The 24558-nt window shown below is 35.1% G+C and overlaps 1 protein-coding gene across 2 annotated transcripts in view; it reads right to left on the reverse strand.

The window, feature by feature from the left end:
- Positions 1–922: 922 nt before the first annotated feature.
- LOC150095478 (carbohydrate sulfotransferase 1-like) overlaps positions 923–24558 on the reverse strand; it is a 73432-nt gene continuing 49796 nt past the window's right edge. For both annotated transcript variants that reach the window (XM_090410155.1, XM_090410154.1), the window contains exons 2-3: positions 6613–6770; positions 923–6395 (exon numbers count right to left, since the gene is read on the reverse strand). In XM_090410155.1, the coding sequence (XP_090266281.1) occupies positions 5383–6395; positions 6613–6770 (1171 nt within the window). In that variant the 3' untranslated portion in view covers positions 923–5382. The remainder of the gene's footprint in view (positions 6396–6612; positions 6771–24558) is intronic.

Here is a 24558-nt window from a genome sequence, read left to right on the forward strand (position 1 = left end):
TTGGAAGAATTAAAGGAGGAGCGATTGTCTATGCGAGGTGAAAGCTAAGTATTTTGCAGCTGCTTCTGAACTACTCTTTATTAAGGATTTATTTAACTGGCTTCTGCTATTTCTTTCTTACAAAATTCTCGATATTTGGTCAAAATGGTCGAAGCAGGTATAGGTTATTTTGCATATATTATGAGTAATTATTTGATGCAAAATGTTTTATTGAAAAACCGGAATAAACGTACCACGAATGCTTCGACCATGTTGACCAAATATTGAGTTCATCCTAATTGTGCATTTTTTTTTTTTAATCGGCGTTTGAGGCAAAGGCCTATTTTAGATCTGGCAGAGAGACTATGTGCCCGTCTACAGCTAGAGAACAAGTGTGTAAAATTTCAGTATATATCTTTATGAAATAAGATGCTTATTTCATAAAGTGAATATGCAGGGAACTGAAGCAATTAGATAAGGAGTAGCAAATAATCAATCTAATTTCAGAAAGAAATATGAAAATTCTGATTATAGTAGAAATAGTGTGTAGTTGATGAACTCGGGCTTTTTATGTGAAGGTGAAACAAAAGCAAATATGAAGCAAAAGGTTCGTTGATGTCCGCTGGACAAGTCATTGAAGGACGCCATAGTTCGAAAATGGTTTGTGAGAATCGCTGTTACAATCCTGATGGATGCCATTTCTTTATCTTTCTATTGTTGTGAGCAATGATGATATTATAACCATGCATGATACCATCATTGCTAAATAATAGCTACCAGAGACTGAGGTATTTTCGGAGAAGAATGTTAGTCAATCGTGTGTTCCATGATTGAAATCCTATTGAACACCTGGAATCATCAGTTGAGGCACTTGACACAGAAGATTCCCAATCTCAGAATAGGAAGTGTATGTGAAGTGTTAATAATTAGACAGAGGCTGGTGAAAGGATTCAAATATTTAATTTCCCGTATAAGGGGACACCACAGATACAGCTGTCTAAATAACACATGACTCCAACTACCCAGTAGTCAGGAACAGCTTAAAACTTAAGCACTGACACAATTGATACAAAGTTTACACTGTACATTAGATGTTTTTAAACATGCACTAATTATTAAACGATTTATCATAAATGCAAATTGTCTACCTTTGGCAAATTCTTTCCAACTCGACTAGTTTCCTACATGTTTATTATAAATTCTCTTAAGTTTCACTATTTAAAAGCTAAAATGTTTTCCAGTCTATTATGTAATTCAATTCTACAAGAGCACTAAATTTCACTTTTAATCTATATTTCAAATAACTGCACACGAATTATTGCAGTTTCTCATTCATTTACGAATATGTGGAATTTCATAAACGCAAAAATGGAAACTGCTATCAGTAAATTACTGCTTACCAAGACGCGAGAGGGAAAATACATTAAAGTTATTTAATCAAAATGTAATTGTGCAAGAATAGTTCACAATCACAAGTGGAAGACTTTAATGGTGTCATGTCTAACATTTCTCATGCAGAAAATGTATGAGTGCACGTGGAATAAATACCATTTCCTCTTGATGAAAAGGCAACGCAATTCTCCAGTTCATTTAAACCCCTGGCGCCGTTTATAGTAAATACAATAATAATGCAGTAAATTATCGACGTTTCATTCCCGATTTGTATTATGCAATTGCTAACAATGATTCTGATATTTCTGTGACGAAAATACATTTGTTTAAATGTACTATATTTACAGCGTTCTGTTCAGAAATGTTTATGAAAAATCTTCCATGCAAGTATAAGAATCGAATATTTTATTATTGCATGTAATAATAATTTTTAATTTCCATTTTCTAGAGTGATTTTTAAAAGCAGTTTGATAATTTGCAAAATATTTGATCAGAGTATTATTCAATGTACTATGTATATAAGAATTAAAAGAATTTGCGGTCATTAACTACAGAATATTTGCTACCTTTAATGAACCAAACTTGTTTGTTATTTAATATGAAATGAGAAAACCATTAATAACGAACTAATCAAATTTTATTCTCTTATTCTCTAAATTGTTGATTATTTTTGAATAACCCGAATAAAATAATCATGAAATTATGTGGGTGTTATAAAAATATGCTATTTATGCGAAAGTATATAAACTGTGAGTAAAATTAATTACAATGAACGTAGTACAAATTAGTTTTAGAGAAACTTTCACTACTCTTAAGAGTTTATTTTTGTGCTTTCTCAACAGATCGGTTGGAAGTTGAACCATTTTTTTTCATTTTAGACTAGAGTCGTAATTTAACTACAGCAGTTCTGCTTAAGGTAAAAATATCTTTCACAAGAAGCAAGTTAAAAGGCACCTTATAAGGGATAAGAAATTGTATCATGTGTGTGTAATAAAAATAAATTGTATCCTGAAAGCGAAACAGTTTTTTTACTGTTTAATTACATTAAGTATGAGGCCCGGAAATATTTTATTAGCAGAATTATAGCAATAAAATATTTTATAATTCCAAAATTTGACTTCCTGATTTCTAAAATTTTTGCATGCAATTTTTGTGTATTCAATTAAACTCGTGGATTGAACCAAGATTGAATTATGTTAACGAACTATTTAGACTATGTGATGTATGTATTGTCTGTATATTCTCTAGTCGATTTGTGTTGTGTGGGAGGGACGAAAAACTCGAGATTCTGGTAAGGCAAAACCGAATCATTCTCATGAAACCTAACTCAAATTCTTATCGTACTGAAGAAAAAAAAAAAAAAAAAAATTAACGCCTTCTCATTTCCAATGAATGACACTTTTAGTCGTATCTTTTGGAAATGCGCCGTCCTAAAGCGCCTGCTGCACGAAGGGATACGAGAATACGGTAGACAATTACCACCATATCATCATGAATTGTAAGGTAATTTTTTTTGAGTTGGGGGTTAAAAGTTAAAATTTCTTCTCGAAAAAAAAAAAAACCGACTGCCTGTCCCAAAGACAGACTAACTCAGGAATCGGCTGAAAAATGTCACAGCAATAAGTTCCTCTAATCCTCTTTAAAATCGAATCTGTCTTATTTGGCTAATTTTTCATCATCGAGATTACAGTTTGCATTTAATTAAAATTTTTTTTTTTTCAATTTCAGACTTTATGTGGACTCATCCAAAAAATTGCAAACCAGTCGATCAAAGAATGTTAGATAATTCGCAAATTACCCTGCTCTAAAGGTCAAACTTGGTCCATTTTCAAGGCACTTCAGGCGTCTCAATAAACCAGACGATGGTCTCATAATAGGGGCGAAAATCGTCTACCACCTAGAGGCCACAAACATCACTGATTAAGGTGGAAATAGATTCGAAGGTGCAAAGTCAGATGATGAATTCTCCTTTTCATCCAAGAATGATATACATTTTAGAAGCCCTCCAAGCGAAGAACTGTTCATATGATTGCTTAAGTAACTCGAGAATGAATAAACCGATTGTGGGAAAACATATGGCCGAGGAAAATGTGAATAATTTTAATCGTGTCAAATCGAATAATAACTATCACTCCACATAAAGACTAAAATGCAATTTTCACTGCGCCAGTTACGCAAATAAGTAATGTTTTGCAAAGTGAACGTAATCTCCCATTTTTTGTTCTTACCTTTTGTTTATTAAGTCGTTAGGTCTATTAATATCGCAAATGCTTCTGCATAGTTACTTTGTAGGTCATTTTCTTAACTGGCACTTGAGTTCTACAAGATATTCAATGGGAATAAATTTCAACACTCATATATTAGTCCCGATAAGTTCCCAAAATGTTACACAAATCAGAATGTTAATTTTATTTTTTTTTAGAGTTAGAAGAGCATTAAAGCTGTTAATAGCAAAAGTTTAGTATTCATCTTAATTGTAAAAATAGATGAATTCGCGTCTTCTACCATTGGTTTTATTAGTTAAAAACTGTTCCGCTTTCGAATTTCAGTGGTTTTTCAAATAATTTTCTTATTGGTTAAAAATGTCCATTCGATAAAATCAACAAAACATGGGATCTTGTGAGCAAGTATCCTTCGATTCTAGAAATCATCTTTACGATTAATACTGTTTCGGTTTCAAAAATATTCCACTTATTTTTCTTCCCTGCCAGATTCTCTAAGAACTGTGATCATGATAATTACATCATGAACACGCAGTTTAATGAAATAAATATCAAATTCAAAGAGAAATGAGTCGTGCAATAACCTTCGACTGCAGCAACATGACTGATAAGTGAGAATAATAAAACAGGTTTTAAAAATGGGTCAGTGATTTACGAACTAGCAAACGCACTTTCGGAAAGATGAAAAATGCCAGGTGGGATACTGTCTCGCAACAAATAGCTCAGAAGTACTGAAGCATAAGGACACTTAACACGGCGCACAGCTATGTTAGACAAAACAAGTGTCTCGTTGATTAAAATTAGAAAATTGTAAGGAAGATAAATATTTTTATCACTAATTTCAAATATTCTAATACCGTCACTAGCCAGATGGCCACAAAAGTTAATGGGAAATTTCTAAACGTCCCACGATGCGGTATGTGCTACTGAAGTTAATGTAAATTTCTCTGAATAACCATTTCGATTCGATGAAATGTCCCTTGAGTCAAGGGAATGTGAGACCGCAGTAAAAATAGTGTTCTGTATACGCGAGGGTATTGGTCTCCATAAATGCAGCGAATGCGAAGCAAATTACAGGCACATAATGTTCAAAAATCCGTTGGTTTCAAGATGAAAGAAATGGCAGTATGATGTCGTTCAGAATGAGTTATGTTGCAAATATATATATAAAAAAATAAGATGACAATACATCTGTACAATGCGGGTGCCTTAGCATGCAGCCAAATAAATAAAGAACAAAGTGCTAACAATTATTAGTGAACAGACAAGTAATAAATAACAATCATAATAATAACACATCTTCACTCGTCCTTGTTTGAGTTCGTTATTATGCCTTTAATTTAACAGGAACTTCCAAACTTGATGTTCCTCTCATGATCTCCTACCGAATTTTGGGAATAAGTAAAATACTGGAGCAGGAATGTATGAACAACAACAACCATCATTAACGCTATCACCTTCCACTGTTTGCTGTTGTTCTGAATGGCTTCCTTCGCAGATCACAGTTTAATATCACAACTGTCATTCATTCGGTACCCACAGCAATCAATACCAAACAAGTGTAAATGAGCAAGACAGAGTTCAATGTAAATGTTATTGGTGTTGTGATATGTAGTCCTAAACTATTTAGGTTTCTTCTTTTTTTTTTCCTCCAGCACTAAGGAATGTGAATAACGACTATTTAGAACTGCTGCCCAGAGAGGAGCTTTTCAAGTTTATATAAAACAAAAACAAAACATGCTAGAGATGTTTCTTTGAGATCATAAAAAGATGTAACAGTGTTATTGTGCTACGTATCTAAGCAATAACTAATTTCCTTGTGACTTTTGTTAAGAACTTCTTCTGGCGACAACTCAGACTTAGCTCTAACGATAGTATAGCCTAACTTATTCAGAACGTTTCTGCAGTTTTGTTGAATCCTGAGTACCTCTTTGAAATCCAGACGTCTGTACCACTCCGTAGCTGCCTGTGTGGAATTTCGTGTGGTTCTATAAGGAAACGTGAGATAATAACCTAAACCCGATGGTTCCGATGATACTCCACGAGTGTGGGTATCTAAGAATCGCATCACTTCGCTAGGAACTGAATCTATGCCTAGGAACTGAAAAATTCGTTTGGTTGTTTGTGGAGGAGACAAAGCGAGGTCTTCGTAACGCAGAAGCATGTAACTGTTTGGATACTTCCTGTGAAATTGACAGACAAATCTTAAATCGTAATCGACAAGACCACAAAACGTCCTCGACGAAGAACAAGCTTTATATTTTCCACACCACTTTGCAATATCTTTTTGCATTCGCGAATTCATTGTACCACGAGGATCGCGTATAAGATGGATGATTTTCAGATTTAAATCCTTACTTTCTTCCAGGAGTTCTAAAGTCTGTTGAAGAGGTAGTCTTATAGTTTTGATTATACGTATACGAGCCGACTTGCACTGAGAACTCAGGAAACATACATTATAGCAAATGGCTTTGGTCCGATCTTTGGAGGAGCAAGTCTTCCAGTATCTTGTACTACGCTGAAAAATCATGAAGTTGTTATTGTTGTAGGCCCATTCTGGAAACGATCCCCAGTCGGTGTAGTCGCATTTGAAAAGATCACGGGTCAGTTTGCGAGCAAGAGACATCTGAGATCCTGGAACCATTCCCCCAAAATAGTGGAGTGGCTCAAAGTGGTAGAAAGCTGAAGAATAGCTTTGAAGAAGGTCTCCGAGAAAAGATGAGCCACTCCGTGCGTAGGATAATATAAGAACGTGAATCTTTGAGTGATTTGAAGTCGAAGTATCGGCCGATGGTGAACAGCCTATAAAGGAAGAGGAAAAAAAGTAAAAATTATACAAAATGAATATAGAGAATATCCAAATAAGAATAAGACTTCGATTTTAGAAAACAGTTTGATGTCATATCAATAGCATATTTAAATACGTCCGAAAGATCTTTCTGAACAAATTTGTTCAGAATAGCATGTTAAAGTTGCATTCTCATTGCAATAATCCGTTCGTGTGATTAATGATACTCACTTAATGAGGATGATGGAAATCGTTGAGAACGGCCAGCAGGAGAGTTGACCACGGACATATAGCCCAACAGGAATACCGTGCAGAACCCACATATCAGTGCCATAAGGCTGGGTGCCATTTTGTTTTGTCGATTCCGTGTCCAAAGCACTTGGGATCTCCTGGAAAGACCATGTGGCTTAGTTATGATCGGAGATTTAAAATATAACTTATTAATGTATAATAAAATTTAAAAAAAACTAATAAATACAATTCGCAAAATATTCATTTTCTGAACAAAACTTGATTTAAGTTTTGTGGTCTTTAAGTTAATTTTATGCCATTTAAGATTAAAATATTACTTTTTTTTGCTTTAAAACAAACTTTTAACATTATGCTTATTAGTAGATGATTACTATTCAGGACACCTCCAATGAGGAATTTCATGGGCCACCTTAAATATTTTTGTGCATATATTGTTATTTAATAATAAACAATTTAAAAAGTTTATTTTTCAATAACTTTTAAATTAAATTTTATGAAAATTTCAAGTACTGTTTTTAAACTTTAGGGGGTCCCAAAATTCAGGAGCCTTGGGTCCCTCGCTTTCTTACACTCATGTTTCATTTGAGTCCAATTAAAACATTGTAAAGATGTTTTCATTGATGCCTTAACTAGGTACCAAGAAATATTAATTACGATAATGTATTATTCTGGTAATACCCTTTTATTCAGGTTTCGGAAAAGCTAAGAAGAGAGGGAAGTTCAATTTCCAAATTCCGGAGTAAACGGCAGACATTGAGGAAGATGTATTATTCATTGAAGTAGTCACTAACGATAGCACATGTATACAGAAAACAAGATAAAAGTGGAGATGTGTGTGTGTGTGTGTGTGTGTGTGTGTGTGGAGGGGGGGAAGGTTTACTAAACTAATGGAAAAATTGCAACATCTTTCGCCATTCCCCTAGAGTTCAAGATGTTCAATTCGCAGAGGATGATATACATATTTCATTGTGTAAGCTTTCTGGACTGTCATTACCGGAACATAAGCGGAGGAAATTCTTTGTTAGTGAAAAATTATTTTCATCCTCATCCAATAGCCAGTGTTCCTCAATAGCAGCAGTCACGTTTCCATTACAAAACCTATGCATATTTTCACGTAAACTTCACTAGAAAATACGAACAGTATATATTCATAAATTCCAATAACAGTGCCATCTAATACGATACGTTGAGTGCGCAACCCAATTGCATCGCTGATTAGCTTAAACTGCACTGGTAACCTGTCTTGACCACGAGCATCGCGATCTCTGCGCATGCTGCTTTACAAATTTTCATCACTCCCTAACTGTTGAGAATCGCTAGATCCCATTTTTTTGACATTTTCGACTGAGAAAGAGCTTATTTTTGAGAATATTAAGTAATGACATAGTCAATGGATAGTTCGGTATATGACAGAAGTCTATTACGGTGCATGGGTGAAATTTTAAAAAAATTATCTTTCATGGTAATAGAAGATTGATGAAGTGCTGGTTCCTGAGACAAAAAAAAAAGTTTGTAGAATATTCCTGTTTTCGCAGCTTCACAATCAATTCATTTTGATCTAACCATACATTAAGAAAATTCCAGATGTTTGAAATTTTTCTGATAAAGATGTTTTTGGATAAGAAGCAAAGGGAAAATATTTGAAGGAAAAAATTCTATAACCGCAAAGTTGCAGAAGAAATGATACGGTGAATGAGGAGAGAGAAAAACAAAATAAAAACTCAGTGAAACTGTAGAGGAATAAATCATTATTTCAAAAAAAAAAAAAGTAATGATTATACTATTATAATTATCCTCAGGAAATGGCGTACCAGAATTTATAACTGACTGGAAGGAGAACGTTGATGCAAGCTTTTGTTTGTTTACAGCTTGTCCATGAGGTAACAGTAAACTGGATGAAAGCCCCTATTCACACATGCTCAAAAGATGCAATCATGTGCACTGATCTCAGAATAAGTCAATGACTTGTTATTTTTAGTCATCACGAGCCCACATCTGCAGTTACATACTTTGTAACAGCAGATGCTAGACATCGATTAGGTTAGAAAGTCAGTCTAATTTTCACCAGCCACACACCCACAAAAAACATTTGACGTTAGGGATGGAACTATATAGCAGTTATAGAAACGTACAGGTTATACGTCATCGAAGGAATAATAAATGTCTATTTATATATAAGTTCTTCGAACCTGAATCATTATCTCAAAATGGTCCATACTTTCGTATTTCGAGACGACAGTGCCGCTATTTGAGGGAAAAAAAAACAGTAGTAAACTGATTTTTGTCAGTTCGGTAGTAATCTACCGAACATTAAGCAAAGCAAGGTTTGTTCGAACTTCTGGTTCTGAACTGCTATTGAAAACTGGATGGAAAATGTCAGTAGCTATCCTATTCTTAAAAAAAAAAAAAAAAAAGCTGGTTATGATTATGCAGATACGATATTATCTTTAAGCCAGGAAGTTATATCTTAACAATACAAGGCACAGATCTTTAGGCATTTTGTTGAGCATTATAAAATGACCTGCACATTTAAACTTCTTACTTGTGTTCAACTTGTGTTCAAGAAGATCAACATTAAGAAGAAAACTGCCTTATAAAAATTCAATAATGAAATACACATTTCTGACTTGTCAGTGTTTTATGCGCTCAGCGGATTTAGTGATTAATAAATTTTTAAAAAAATAATAATTTGATCCATAAAAGCTTGTAAACCTATGGTGCATTTTTAATGTGAATCAGTTAATGATTATAGAATACGAAATCCTGCTGTAGAAGACCAAGGCAACACCATTTCAAGCCAGTTCAGGCTTTCAAATAAGTAGGTGTCTCACACAGAAAAGCGAATTTCGTATACCTAATGACCTTCGCAATTCGTGCCCCCGTGGGATTCGAAACCACAGACGTCACTGTCCACTTGGCAAACCAAGCCGAAATGACTTTCATAACTGTCTAAGAGATGAGAACCGTGCGACTAAGTTAATCACTACAACATGACTTTTAATTTTTAAAAATTTAATAGAAAGGAAATATTTATGAAAATTAATTTTGAAGACCCGAAATCATTTAATTTCTACTTTTAAATGATTTTTCATCATTCTTTTAGAACAAGAATAAACAAGTGATACAAGCATTTAAAATTCTAAGATGGGAAAGGAGACCCCCCCCCACCCCGACAAGAAGTACAATGATATATAATTTAGTTAATTGACGTTTGTTTAAAAGAAAGGGACGAAAAATCCTACTTCCATATAAGATCGGCTAACTCCTCTTTAAGTGAAGAATTCTTATAAATGCGAGCTTTTTTTTTTTTTTTTTTTGGTCTAACCAAAGTGCGGTTCTTATCACAAACTTTTGTCTGCCAGAGGCCTGTGGCTCACGCCTGGTTAAACTGATCGAAACTTTTAGATGTGGGTAAAACAATTAACGTTGTGACACTCGTATATTATGTTAAATTGCTTGTACTCTGTCAATTGCAGAAAAAAAAAAAAAAAAAACAGGATTTCAGCGATGGAAAGAAAGCCCTGCCATCTCCGTATGAGACCCATCATATGCCTCGTGGACCTATATCTTCAAACCCACAATCACTTAATAGGATGTTTCATTCTATTCGCAATATCATTATAAGCAATGACGCTAGCATGAACTTGTGTGACCTGTAATAGTCCGTACAAAACAAATGATCCGGAGAGAAATTTAAGTGCACTGGAGGATTCCGCACTGGTCTCGGATTGAGAAGCCAAGCTAAGTGTAGATGCAGAAGAATATAATCCAAGCCAATGCAAGCTTCTCGTCGTGAAAGAAGCTAACATTTTTGTAAAAATTGGAAACATTTTCTCCTCATTATCCCTTTTATAAAGTGATATATAAAACACAGACTAATTTATGGAGACCGGTGAAATTTTTCTGCTTCTGAAACATTCCATTACACATTAAGTAATGGAAGTCCATGTTTTCTTTGCGAATAGGAAAACACAATGCGGTCACCATGAATCAGTCTAAAAGAAAAGATGAACAGGTAAAAAAAACAAGTCTTCCACTCAAAAATTATTCTTAGTACTTAAGTGGATCCAAATGAAATTACCTTCCCACCGCTTATACAAAAGTTATAAAGCAATTTCTGTAAATGTTCAGTACAATGGTTGAAATGCCATTATGACCAGGAGGCTTCTCATATTCAAATTGTATTTCTTCTCATTAGCGCCTTGAACGTAGTTAGTTTCAAACGCAAGGCATTTAAGATCATCCAAAGCAAAAATTGAAAGAGATGGAAGCCAGAAAAAGCTTTCTGGCTTTTTTATAGATTATGATGCAATAAAACAATCAAAGCGCAATAAAGCGGAAGCAGTTAGACAAACTTTACTGCTAGTTGTTGGCCAAGGACTAAAAGACATTTTAAATGTATGTATTTAAAGTTTTACTCCAATAACTGGCTTTTTCAAAATTATTTTTTGATTCGTTGATAATTTGACTATTTTCGAACATTAGCACACAGGCAAAAAAGGAGGATGGATATTTCGATCAAGAAGACAGTTGTGACATACTTGTTTCTTCTTTTGAACAGACTTAGCACATTTTAAGTAGAATAAGAAATAAATACTACCATACGTATAGAACTGTTTCAGCGATGCGTTAATCGCACAGGTTTTCATCAGAAGACTGGGAGGAAAATCCTATGGAAGAAAGGAAGCAGATCCCACATGCATTCTTATAATACCAGACAACCCGAGGAGGAGAGTACTTCTGAATGATGGAAGAAACCAAACATTAGTCTCATCTGCCTAGAGAATAAGATGCAGATACTTAGATCATTGTTTAAAGAGGTACGGTAGGCATTAGGATTATCTGATGCACAGCAAAAGGCCTCATCATCTCTACTTACTGGATCAATGCAATCGAAAAAAAGTAAAGTCAGTTAAAAGTGGTGACATAAAAATCTCGGTGGAAGATGAATCGCCATTAAATAAATTGGAATGGTGTAAATCGAGATTTGAGGGCATGAAATGAAAGTTTAGAATAACTTTACACAAAGTATTCATATACGTATTGTTTTACAGAATAGAGAATTTGATCCCACATCAAAGAACTCTAGTGTCACTTGTTACTCCTCCATATCCATCACCAATATTCATCTGGAAGGCAGTTTCGAAATAACTCAAAATGGAAAAAGAAAAAAGAAATGATTCTTCGACATTAAAAAAAAAAAAAAAAAAGAAAGTGCGATACAAACTATTTAGACTCTCCCCCCCCCCCCATCCACACACACAAATACTCTGGTATCGTTAGAATCAGTTTTATATTTTCCAAGTTTATCTAATTAGGTACTGTAAATCGTGAACATCCGAACTTATAAGTTTATATGTATATTCATTTAATCATAAGTTGATCATCACTCAGCATTTCAGCTCGCACTAGTTGATCTTCTAATTACTGATTGTACTATTGCACGACAGTCGTTCAGTATACGCGTTGTGCATGATAACAAATAATTTTCCTTTTGAAATCGCGAAGCTCACATGCTGAGCAGGTTGTGTTAACGTTATGGAGTACGATATTAAAGCCAATGGCCGTGTTTTTAGTAGTAATTAAATGGAACTAAAAGTAGAAATGGTTAGAGCATTGGTTTTGCTTTAGTTTTAATTTTACTTTCCTTAGAGCCATGAAAAATATTTATCCGTTTGTTTCACAAATGGAGTGTGTGAAATATTTCATACATTTCAAATACTTCGATGAAATTAAAAAAAGCAAGATGAAACTGATTAAAGAATTGGATTTCTGTTTAAAAAATTAGGTATAGTTTGGCAGAATGAATGTGGAAATGGAACAGTTTATAATGAAAATATGATGGCTGTGTTACGAACTAAATAAGGTGAATAGGTATCAAAAGTAATACATGAGCGAGAGTTCATATCAGCTAGTTAAATGGAAGCAGAAGGACAAGTTAATTTCCGCTTCCACAAATGGCCTTGATCTAGGAAAGGCCTCTTAAGATAATCGTAGCAAGAAGATGAAAATTGTCTGCTTGCGACAGGCATCCAGAGAAACTACACCTGCACATAAGGAAACACACATTACTCACATTATATCATTAATTCCTTCTGTGTGGTACTCATGTTTATTTGATCGTTGAGTAATGATAAAGTTAGTTATTCTAGCATCTCTATTGAACATTTTATTCGCTCTCTTCGGCATTTGGTCTTGGAAATAGCCATGAATTATTTCTCCTAAGATATTATTTTTAATTATACTAGTTTCTGCATAAGCACTTATGTCGAAAACTGACAAGCGGATATCTTCCACATCTTATCTGAAATGACTTAAAAACGATACTAAGATGTATGGGGAAGATGCGACTATCTCGTTATTTTTCTTAGGAATTCTATAACTAATATTTTTTTTTTAATGAGTCTCACCTACGTGTAATGTTATAGTACATATTGCACCGTAGATCTACAGTGGATTTACTTAGATCAGGGGTTCTCAACCTTTTCCAGTGGCGTACCACTATATTTAATTCGAGATAATAGATGTAGCAGTAAGGCAGTGGCTCACGTACCATAGATTGAGAATCCCTGACTTAGATGATTCAATAATCTAGGTACTAGGTAAGGTGTTCAAAAATCACTGTGTATGTAAGAAGAAGACAAGAAATACGCGGTAATCTGGTTTTAAAATACAAACGTAATCTGAAAATAGTGCGAATCTTGAGGTTAGAATGTTTCATATAATATCCATCTTTAAAGAGTCCCTTGGTATCTCATTTCTGTCCTACTTCATGTAGGATTGCAGACTTCTACACGCATTTCCACCGCATTCTGTTCACATTTATTAATTATAACAGCGTTTCCATGGCAACATCTCATGCCTTACTAGTCAGTTATCTCGAGAACTGGCTTTCGTTTCCATGGCTACGTTTTAAACGATCGGATATCAGAACGTTATATTTTCTACACTGTACTCTCTGATTCTTACTCTGTGAATTTAATTTAGAACACAAATTCATGTTACTTTTCAAAAATTGAGTTACATATTCTAAGGCTGGTTAGCTTTTATATATGCCAGATTGATTCAACAATTAATGCTATATTAATTTAAAAGTCTTCTACCGAATTGTTATTGTCATCAATTCATGGACTAATTGGACAGGAAAATGAAAACGTTAGGTACGTAGATCTCTCACTGGAAGTAATATGATAAAAATAAGCGGGATGTTCGCCAGTAGTTTAAAAAATCTAGGACGGTTACAAGAAAAGTTGACCTATGAGATGCCACTATGAGTGCTTTCCATTTGGCAGCGCTTCAGTGACGACAGATTCATTAATGCGCCGCGGAGTACGGCTTCCAATGCGAAGCTAGCCTGGAACAAAGAAGGAAAGTCGTTATCACCAAAAATAACGCTGGGTGGAAACGCACATTCGGCAGCGTAATGCACGAATAGTACTTCGAAGTGCAAAGTGAAATAGCAGAGGAACCACAACCTAAAGTGTGTGCAGAGCTCGAAATTCAATAGGAATTGAATGGAATCTCACCTCAGCAAATATTGTATTATAGGTGGCTTACTCTACAACAATCACTTCTCATCTGCCCATCTGAACCACATCCCGAAGATGCAGTAGAGTATTTTCAGGACTCTGAAGATTTGCCTATGCTTCTACTTTTTATAAGTTAGAGAAATTGAGTATCTAGTGGACTAATATTCTTAACTAAACTCGTTTCAGTAGTACAACTACCCATATTTTGCTCTGTTGTATTCATGCTGTCCTTGTCATAAACTAATACATTGGCTTTTTTTTTCCTTTTTTTTTCCTCGCTGATTTCATTTTTATGTACAATACCTATGTACTACTTGGTTGCACAATCATAATGCAGGTGACACTGGTATCATTTTCTTTCAAGCATTCATAAAGAATATGGACCTGAAAACGACTGTGGTTATGAATTGTTGAAGTTATTAAAGATTGCAAAGTGACAAAAATGCACTAGCGAGTTTTAATTGTTTTGCATATTTAAAACCATATTTCGTATAATCTTCCATTATCCATTTAAATCATGAGCCTCCACCTCAAATGATTCTTTTTTTTTCATATCGGGAAAGGAAAGCATTCTTCACAAAACTTGACATTTAAAATTTCTAGAGGAGTAAAAGGATCATGATCAGATATTTTCACCTATTCTCAAAACAGAAAAAAATATACACTCAAGCCAGAATATGATCCTGCTCTCCCCATCCGAGAAGAATCCTCTAATGCTTTTTCATTCCCCAAATTTGTGTTTTTACTTTAAACGCTCCTGAAATCAGGATAACCCGTCTCCAATACAGCGATGTCGAGGTGGCGTGCACTCTCGCGACGTTTTGCGTGCATAAATAGCATAGTTGGAGGACTGAAGTCGAACCCATAAACACCTTCTTAGATTCTAGAGTCACTGAAGTTGCCATGAGGATCGGTGTGCGCCCTTTGAATCCTGAAGTCACGCAACGGCTTAAACACAAATAGGCACACTTCTGCAACGAAAGCAACTTCTCAAAGTACGAGTGCACTGTAATTTTCGTAATGGGGTGTAAATAATTTTCCTACATCTCCGTATGCTGTCGATTATCTTAAATTCATTTAGAATAAGGAAATTTTCTTCAGTCTGAACCTCTTTGCTCATTCTCTGTGCATGTTACTGATATTACAATATGATACATCTTGGGGGGGGGGGTTCCTTCTTTGGTTGTGTGACGTGCGTACCTCTGTTATCCACTGCTGTCGGAAGGATGCTACTTGACCTTAGTAGGTAAGCGGCATTGATAACCATGCACTGAAGGGGGGGTTGCACTTACCAGATGATAATGCATGGAGATATTTCCACTGAACACTTTTATAGTTACCAGTAACGATACATCTGTAGGATACGAATTATATGATAATTATCTCTCCTTCCAACTCCAAGATGCAAGTCTCACTAAGCTTGGAACCTGTTTTTATAGTTAAGTTATGCAAATTCTCGTTTGAGATGGGAAAAAAATCCATTATATTGGTTCGACTGAACTGTATTAATTTTGATATTTATATAACAAAATACGAAGAATATTGTACTACAACACAGATTACGTAGAAAAATTTAGTGCACTGCTGACTGACTACATTAAAATTCATGTTACTAAAATACAGTAAATAAATTAGTGACATTTTTAGTGAAAAAGAGAAACGAATGCTGTATTAGTTTATTTATAATACAAATTAATATATGTATGAATTAAAGAAAAAAATGTCAAGTTCAAATACAGTTCCTACGAGGTATATGCACTGCTTGGAACGAAGTCAACGGACAGCACAGTATCAGGAACAAACAGTCATGGGGCCATGATAAGATGCAGGACCTCCTTTCGATGCGATGACTGCAGCAATCCTACGGGCATACTTGCTTACGATATCGATCAATGAGAATTTTAGACCATTCTTCCTGTATCCATTTAATGAGATCTTGGGCTGTTGTGGGGCCTATGTCCCTTGACCTCCAAGTTCATCCTACAAATGTTCAATAGAGTTGAGATCAGGGCTCTGTGGAGGCTATTCAAGTGTGATTGACATTCATGTCCACCTCACGCAGTTACAGCAGCAGCCATGTTTCTGAGCGTTTCTACGGAATTGACAATGGTCAATTCCGTAGAAACGCTATCAAGTAAAAAGCATTGCCCAGGATGTCCAGATACCTCTCGGAGGTTCAATGTTCGTGGCACAACAAACGGGGGCCGAGGCCAAACCAGAAAAAACGGGACCGTACCATCAATACCGCCACCTCCGAATTTCGTAGTTGAGGTTACACAGTCTGGTAAGAGACGTTTTCACAGGACATTCTCCACACCGACACCCGTCCATCTGCTCAGTAGAGGGCGTGACGTGATTCGTAGCTCCATAACAACGTTTTCCAAGCTTCCACATTCCACCTGTACAATCACTGAAGACAACGCTTCATGTTGGTTCAGCTATTGTGGGGTTTGCATATTGCTCTCCTGCAAACGAAAACCATGTTTCTGAATGTTTTCGTGTAGATTCGTGTTCCAGTCGATGCGCGAAACTCCGCATTGAACGTGTCGGCCGACGAATGGCGGCCGACACGTTCAATGTTTTTTACATATTATCCTTCGTCGCATCCTATGGTCACGTTCGGTGAGTCGTCCACTGCGGGTAACACTTGCAGTTGACCCCTGCGCTTCCATCTCAGCATGGTATCACTGATTGATGACCTGGGATGGTACAATTTGATGAACAAACAGGCCCCCCCCTGCAACATGGCATCCTATCACGTCTCTTTTAAACTCAAACCCAGTTCCTTTCTAGCAACCATTTCATCCCGACACAGCTGCACTGACTTGGGGTCATCATATCCTCCAATACCGGCTGCAAACACGTCACTTGTTATAAAGCTCGATGCACCTTGCCCACGGAGTGTCCGTTGATTTCTTTTCAAACAGCGTATATATCGTAGTAAATGTCAAATATATTACCATTTTCGGATGTGACAAGAGCACCATTTCACTATTTTCGCTACGAGTTAGTTTCTTAATTTCTCTGCAGTTGCGTAATTGTTTGCTTTTTATTTTTCGAGGAGTAATCGTTTTCGATGATCTCATAAAATTATGTCTGTTAACCCGGTTTACTTGCTACTGCTATTCTGAGCTAGAGATGTCTCCCAAACAAAACGCCACTAATCCAAACCATGCAGTTAGTTTTATTTAGTTCCTGTTTTTTCCGAACAGAACTGTACAAGGGTAATCAATCCAAATGTTTACAGTTGTGATCAGCTACGTTACAAGTAAAGGGACAACTCAGCAGTCTGCGTGCCAGTTGAATTGTTTAGTGAAAGCATTACTGGGATTGATCGAGAATTAAAAGGCAACATTAAACAACCTACTTTATCACTACAGAACGAGTTTAATTGCATTGGTCGCCTATCAGATTCTACTAGTTATAGTATGCTTGCTTTGAGTATTTATTCGATTTTACTGTTTGCATTGGTTTATCCTATATCCTAAAATCAATGTCAGCAGTCATTTGACTCAAAATTCCCTACTTCCGAAGAATGAAAAACTGAATACTCGTTATAACAGATTTCTATAGAAGTGCAGAACGCCTCAGTTTATCTGCTATTGCAACCCAATTATATTTAATATTCGATACAAATATATCTAATGTTAAACACACAGCTTCATAATCGATAGTTATATTGCATTGATTATGAAGCCTTGATAATCAAATCAGTATAAAAAGTAGTGATTAACCGCGCAGTTATATTGTATTGTGAAACTTCGCGATGGTACAGAGAAACTGGCGATTTTCTGAAGTTGTAGCGAAATGATGGGTTTAATGGTTCACAAATAAGGCAAGTGGTTGGAATTGTTCTAATTATGTTTTGCATTAAACATAAAGCTTCAAATGAACTTCTTTGAGTAAGATATATTACGGTTAGTCAGTTAATTGCTACCTGCAAAAACTGGATGTAACATGTTGCTTACATTTAATTCAAGTTCTGGCATTTCAAATTTCAACCGCTAAATAAGGTAAAGAAAACCTCAAGACAAAGAAAAAAATATTACTTTTAACCGCTACATACACATGCAAATCAATGACCAAGAAATTTAAGCAAGCCTGAAATAAAGAGGTTTTTCTTTTTTTGTGTGTGTGTGTGTTAATTTCGACATTTAAATAAATGTGCCAATGTGTCAGAAATTACGTAATTACGCCAATAATTTTTGAAGAAACTATCACAGTTCAGTTTCGTCGATTGAGAATATTTAAAGAAAATCAGCCAGAGATCTTCTGTTATGTAAAACTACTCCAGTTAAAGAATTAGGCGTTTCCATGGCTTGTTTCTAAAGATGATATTCTACAAAGCAATCTCGATTAGTACCATTTCAAATGTTTTTACTTGCACATTTCTTCAAATGTAGGCTGATTAAAGGTGTTGTCCCAGCAGCCTAATGGTTTATGGCCAAGGACGCAGGCGTTTCTTCGTGAAGAGCCCCTAGAATACAGAGCAACTATTCCTCGAGAATTTCTTTTTCTAGACCAACCTCTGATGTCATTTGTCAAAACAGAAAAATCAAAATACTCGAACAAAATTTCCGAATCTTTCTATTCTTAAGCAATTTGACAATAAACAGTTTCATCTTTAACTTTCTGATGAGTAAAAAAAGTTAGTTCTCCCTTTATATTTATATAAAGGGAGATCTCATGCAACTGCGTTATCCAGTCATGTTCTGTTTTCAAATAATCTTAATGACGATCAACAAAGACACTCCGTTTGCTCGGATAGATCAGAAAATATTTTTCGCTGTGATGATGAGTTTGAGAGGAAAATTGTAGAACCAAGGGAAATCCTACTGAACCCTGTCCACTTAAACAACAATTTGAGTTATAACATCCCAGATAGCCATGCTGCAGTTATTCAATATTGGCGTTCACGTGAGCCTGCACGCACACTTGCAATAAACAATGGCACGCCTGTTAGAACAACTTGAAAAAAATACAACGTTTTTTATGTATCAATTATGTGTGGCAATTTTTACCTGTAATTTCCAGTTGTTTTAGATACTTCAATGTTTATTACTATTATTTTCCTTTATGAATACCTGAGGAAGGCTGTTATAAGCCGAAACTAGTTGTATTATTCTCATTAAAATCTTTATAAGTTATCTCGGTGTTTTAAGTCTATGTTTTAATATATATATATATAAATAAAGAGAGCTAACTGTTTCTCAAAATTTACACACGTGACAAATTTTGCATTACTTTCCTACAATTCTTACAAGGGCATTGCACTGTTTCAGATGAAACCGTGGTCAACAGCGTGTGTATCCACTGCCCTTTACCTGCTGCATTCATCACTTTAATTGACATTGAAAAGCTGTCCAGTTCATTTTTTAATAAAATAATGGCATTTCTGACAGATATCATTCCCTATTCAGATGAATAATACCGGAGTCAGTCTACCACTGCCTTATTCCTCGCTTTTGGCTTGCAAGGGTGAGTAACTTTATTACCAGCACCAGAAGCAATTACAAATCACACCCAGGAAATCGGCAGTAAAAGCCAAAATGAAACAGAACCCATTGTTTGAATTTCTTTCAGGTCATTCAGTGCGAGACTTATAGCACTGAAGCTATCACGAGTTGCTTTAACATCCTTCCGTTACGTTATTTGTATTCCGAAACAGTTACCATACCTTGGTCATGGACTAGTCGTCTTGAACTTAATCCAGGTTACGTTATTGTTAAGGAGGAAAGTACCTTAAGATCTGTAAGTTAATCGAAGAGCAGGTTTAGATAATTTTGCAGGAGCAACTTCTACGACAAGTACAACCGGTTGGGGAAGAATGCTCAGTCACATGATGTCTAGGTTGTTTACCTTTAAAATCGAGTTCTTACCTTGATCATTTTGCCAATGAGCGGATTAGAGAACTTACGATGAAGTCTTGCATACGAAAACTTAGTCTACATTTTATAAATAGGACAGTATTAAGTGCTGTTTTACAGAAAAATAAATAAATATGCATTCTTCGAAAGGAGCCTGGATGATTGTGGAGTACGCAAGCTAAAAATTAATATTAATAAAAATTATATTGGCAATCTCCCCAAAAATTAGGTTGAGAATTATTCATGGCTTGTCCTTATTTCCGGGATAAATGTCTAGACCCACATTAACTGGGAACGGATTACGGGTATGATTGTTTTTGAATTACAGTCAAAATAACTAAGGCTACCAGATCAGTTAATTATGTCTTAAATGTTGCGTGTTTTTTTTCTATGGGGGGGGGACCAACTTTCACCGGGGAAGAAATCTTGTCCTTTCCTATGAGACCAGAAAATTCATCTTCACTTTATATAAATGAAAACTTTTTCTCAAAGAAAACTTAAGTCCTAGAATAGAATTCGAACCTTGCTATTTCAACCTCTGATTAAAGCAAATGATATCGAATACAACTTATTTCGCATTAGGTGATCGTGTAATGACATTTAAAAACGAAATTTTAGATTAAATGTAAATTTAACAGAAGGAACCCTTATTTAAATTAATGGGTATGCTTTGCAGTCCTTGATTTATTAAATCGTACTCATAAATTCTTATACTTCGCTCATTTCAGAACTGCACTTCATCTGAATTAGATTTTATACAGTAAATAGCATGCACGTTTTATGATCAAATTGACTGAAAACTCAAAGTAACAAACATGAATAGGACATTATTTTGTCAAAATAAATGACTAGGCCATATTGGTTTCTGTATATGGAGATTTAAATATTTTTTTCCGAAACAAATACTGTGAACCTGAATGTTGCGAACAAAATATCGGGAAGCTCTCTCACTCTATTTCAAGGTCCGCATCAAACGTGACCATGAAAGATTCACAAAAAGAAAAATTAGCTTTAATTCACGCATAAGAATTAAGAATAGAATACAAAAGAAAAACATATGGAAATATTTCATTCAAAACAGGTCAAGAATAATAATTAATAGGTCAAGAATGAATATAATCTGTAAATGACAATACAAAGATGTATACATACGAAGCACTGCGGATTAAAGAGGTTTATACGCGTTAGGCTAATAAACACGATTCTCAAAGCCTTTGCAACTAGAAATATTGCTACCATCGCTGCTGTCGTTGCTGTAGATTCTTCGTGTACATTTATTCGTGCTATGCTTTCATTTTGTCGAGTTCTTCAGCTATGATCTTTGAAGACTGGAAGTGACTCACTTTGGTGACATACGTATACTGTTATCGTTAAGTATACTGACTTGTTCAGTTAATGCTTTGTCGAAACGTCAATAGTTTATGAATATAAAGTTTAAAAACTGTGATTGTCTTGAAAAATTGGAATGCATGATCAATGTATGTTTAGGTATCACATTTCTAAAGCTTAATGCGAAGTTCTCTATTTTAATGTCAGTAAAAAAATACTGAAATGAAAACTATCCTAGAGAAGAACTCAGTTCTGTTCTCTCAACTTACATAAAGAAAAAATATGATATAATTCATTTTAGAGTGACAAAGATCCTAACCTTGACAACCTAAGTGCACTTGACTAGCCAGTTAATCATAGTACATTCGGAACATCAGATGTGCCACACGTTTACCTCTAATACTCGATTTTAATGTAGTTTAAAACACTCCAGGGAAACCAAGGCAATTTATTTTTGAAGTAAAATTATATAAAATCTATGGTACATTCATAGTTCCTTCTTGGACTATGAACATTTGCAATTTGGCAAAAATCCAAACAGTAAGTAGACGTTGAATATTAATGTCAGTCAAGCAGGCGACTCATTCGTTGACAAAATGTCTTCAACTATCAAAAGAAGAATGGAGAGGATAAGATTAAGTACTTAATAGCGTACTTCATCCTTCCCTTCCTCGTATATTCGGTTGAACACTGACGTCATCAGATATGACGAACATTTCTCGATCTGTTCTACTGAAAATTATCCATTTTCTACAGTGCCACTACCAGATTGTAAATTTTTTTTTTTTTTTTGCACACGCCTTCCTTATCTTCGGTAAAAGCTTTGTTTATTTTCATACCCGAGGAACGACAATTTCCTTCTGTGCCACTTTAAACGTCTAACTAGCCAGTAAAGAATGATCCAATCTACATCAACTGCAGATCAATTTATTTCTTCACAGTTTTATGGCGGAAGAATAATAACTACAAGATTGGACCGGAAACAGGATATTTGTATGAACCACATTTATCTTGTGAAGAGAGAAGCGTATTTGTCTTGCTCTAATGAGATACACTAACTTGAATTTATGTCCTTACTAGAAAGTATATAAACAGGAAAACTGCTTTTCACTGAAAAATCGCATTTACTGCTTTATATGAAGTAGAATGATTCACTTAGAACAGTGCATTAGCTTCTTGAAGTATTACTACAGTTTCTCTGCATCATCTGATAATTTTTTTTGACAATGAATAGTTAACAAAATGAATTTCAACTTTTCAAAATCGCAGGCTATTTTTCGTTTCCTGAAGGACTCGAAGACCGCGCTAAGATGATACTTACGTAGATAACGAACTGAATACCACTTGTGTCAAATAAGGATAAATTCAAGTTTTGGAAGGAGGAGGAAGAAGAATAAAAATTATTAAAAATTGCCTCCTACGCTTCGATCATTTCTTCAACTTCAAACTTATTCAACGTACGTAAGTACGTTGAATAAGTTTTCTGAAGGATTCACCAGTACTTCAATGATTTTCTAATTCCGTGTCAGACCATCACTGCCTTACTCACTGAAAGCCTGAAGTGGTTTGGAAAAGTATCATTTTTGGTCTCCAGGGAACAGGATGTTCAAGTTATCTAATGATTAGTTCATCAGCGGTAAAAAGATGTACGAAGGTTTGCGACTTTTATTGAGTGCGATTCACATAAAAGATGTAACCATTCCTAACAGCATTTAATACTGACTTATGAAAATTAGCGGTAATTGTGGATAAGCTTACAGTCATTATTAATGTATTATACCTCGCTGATCTCCAGAGAACACTTAAATTATCTAATAAATGAATAACATACTGGCCCGGTGACATGAGGGTCATCTCATAGTCCAAATCAACAAGTTCACCTTAGTTACCATTCGGTTGTCCTCGTCCCTGTTTCTGTCGTAACCTGTTCTAGCAGCGATGTGAGCGTAATTTTAGGATTGATATCAGAAAATGCGTGTTTTCTACATATTAATGAATTTCAGAGGCTATATAATGTATCGAGGAATTTTTACTGCGATTTTGAAATTATTTTATGAAAAATATCCTAAATACCTGTGTGTCCAAATGCACTGTTTTAGACTTGCTTATACTCAATGGGGAATATGAAAGCTTAGACTTGAAAAGTTCCAATAACTTATGATAAATGCCATTTTTGTGTAGAGTCACATCAAACATTACTGAACAATAAATAAATATTCATGTATTAATGCACAATTATTTAATGTATAACATTTCGTGCAGTAGACTGTTGTTTTGTGTCGATTCATTTGTTCAAACTGTAGCAGAAAAGAAATGAGTTTCTTCGCTCCTTCCTCCCGGAAAACGTATTTTCTATCACGTAACTTCTGGTATTCCATCCTATCGCATCTCGTCACAAAACTCAAGGACCTTCCCCCCACCTCCCTATACTAAGTGTACCATATGGACGAACTTTGAATCAAACAGTCGAAGTATTCTTAAACACCAATCTCATAAAAAATAGATGGAAATTTCGATTTTTTTTATAAAAACTATTGTTACTTCCGCGTGTAAACCTAAAAGAGTTTATTTTGTTTTGTTTTGTTCAGTTTAACATACCTATTCTTGGATGCAACAATAGCGCACTTTTCCAGAATTCAGAAGGAAGCACAAAACATTTTTGTACTGGTGTTACGTTTACCCTATTCGATTTGTATGTCAGCCTCCTGGCAGCCTTCATCATTCAGTTGCCTAGTGAGATCCTGAAAAATAATCATGTGTCTCGTATCGTCCTCACCCCTCCACATCGGTAAAACTACAATGTTTGATCAAATAAGAATCCTACTTCAGTCTTGTTTGGTCATCTGTTCTTCATGCAACGTTCTCGACCTGACACGAAGATTAAAGAGCTTTGATAAAACCCCATCGTTCTTCCAAGTCCTTGTCGCACAGTCTCAAAAAACGTTATGGTACTAAAATAACCGTAGTTGGAGGATTGTTATTAACAGTAAGACTCCAGGGGATTTATTCTGCGAGCTTAGATAGTTTAAAAATCTCTTTGTCTCCTGAAGAAAAATTACTTAACAAAGGGACTACCCTATGGTACTCGTATTTAAAAAATAATCTCTTACTGTAGTTCAAATATTTACGTTGTCTGATTGACTTACATAAATTAAACTGAGTACAAAATCATTAGTCGTGTATTGTGATTTTTAAAATAC

The sequence above is a fragment of the Typopeltis vanoorti genome, chromosome 20 (genome assembly GCF_054136105.1).
Source record: "Typopeltis vanoorti isolate ZY-2024b chromosome 20, IOZ_Tvanoo_1.0, whole genome shotgun sequence".
Classification (NCBI taxonomy): Eukaryota; Metazoa; Arthropoda; class Arachnida; order Uropygi; family Thelyphonidae; genus Typopeltis; species Typopeltis vanoorti.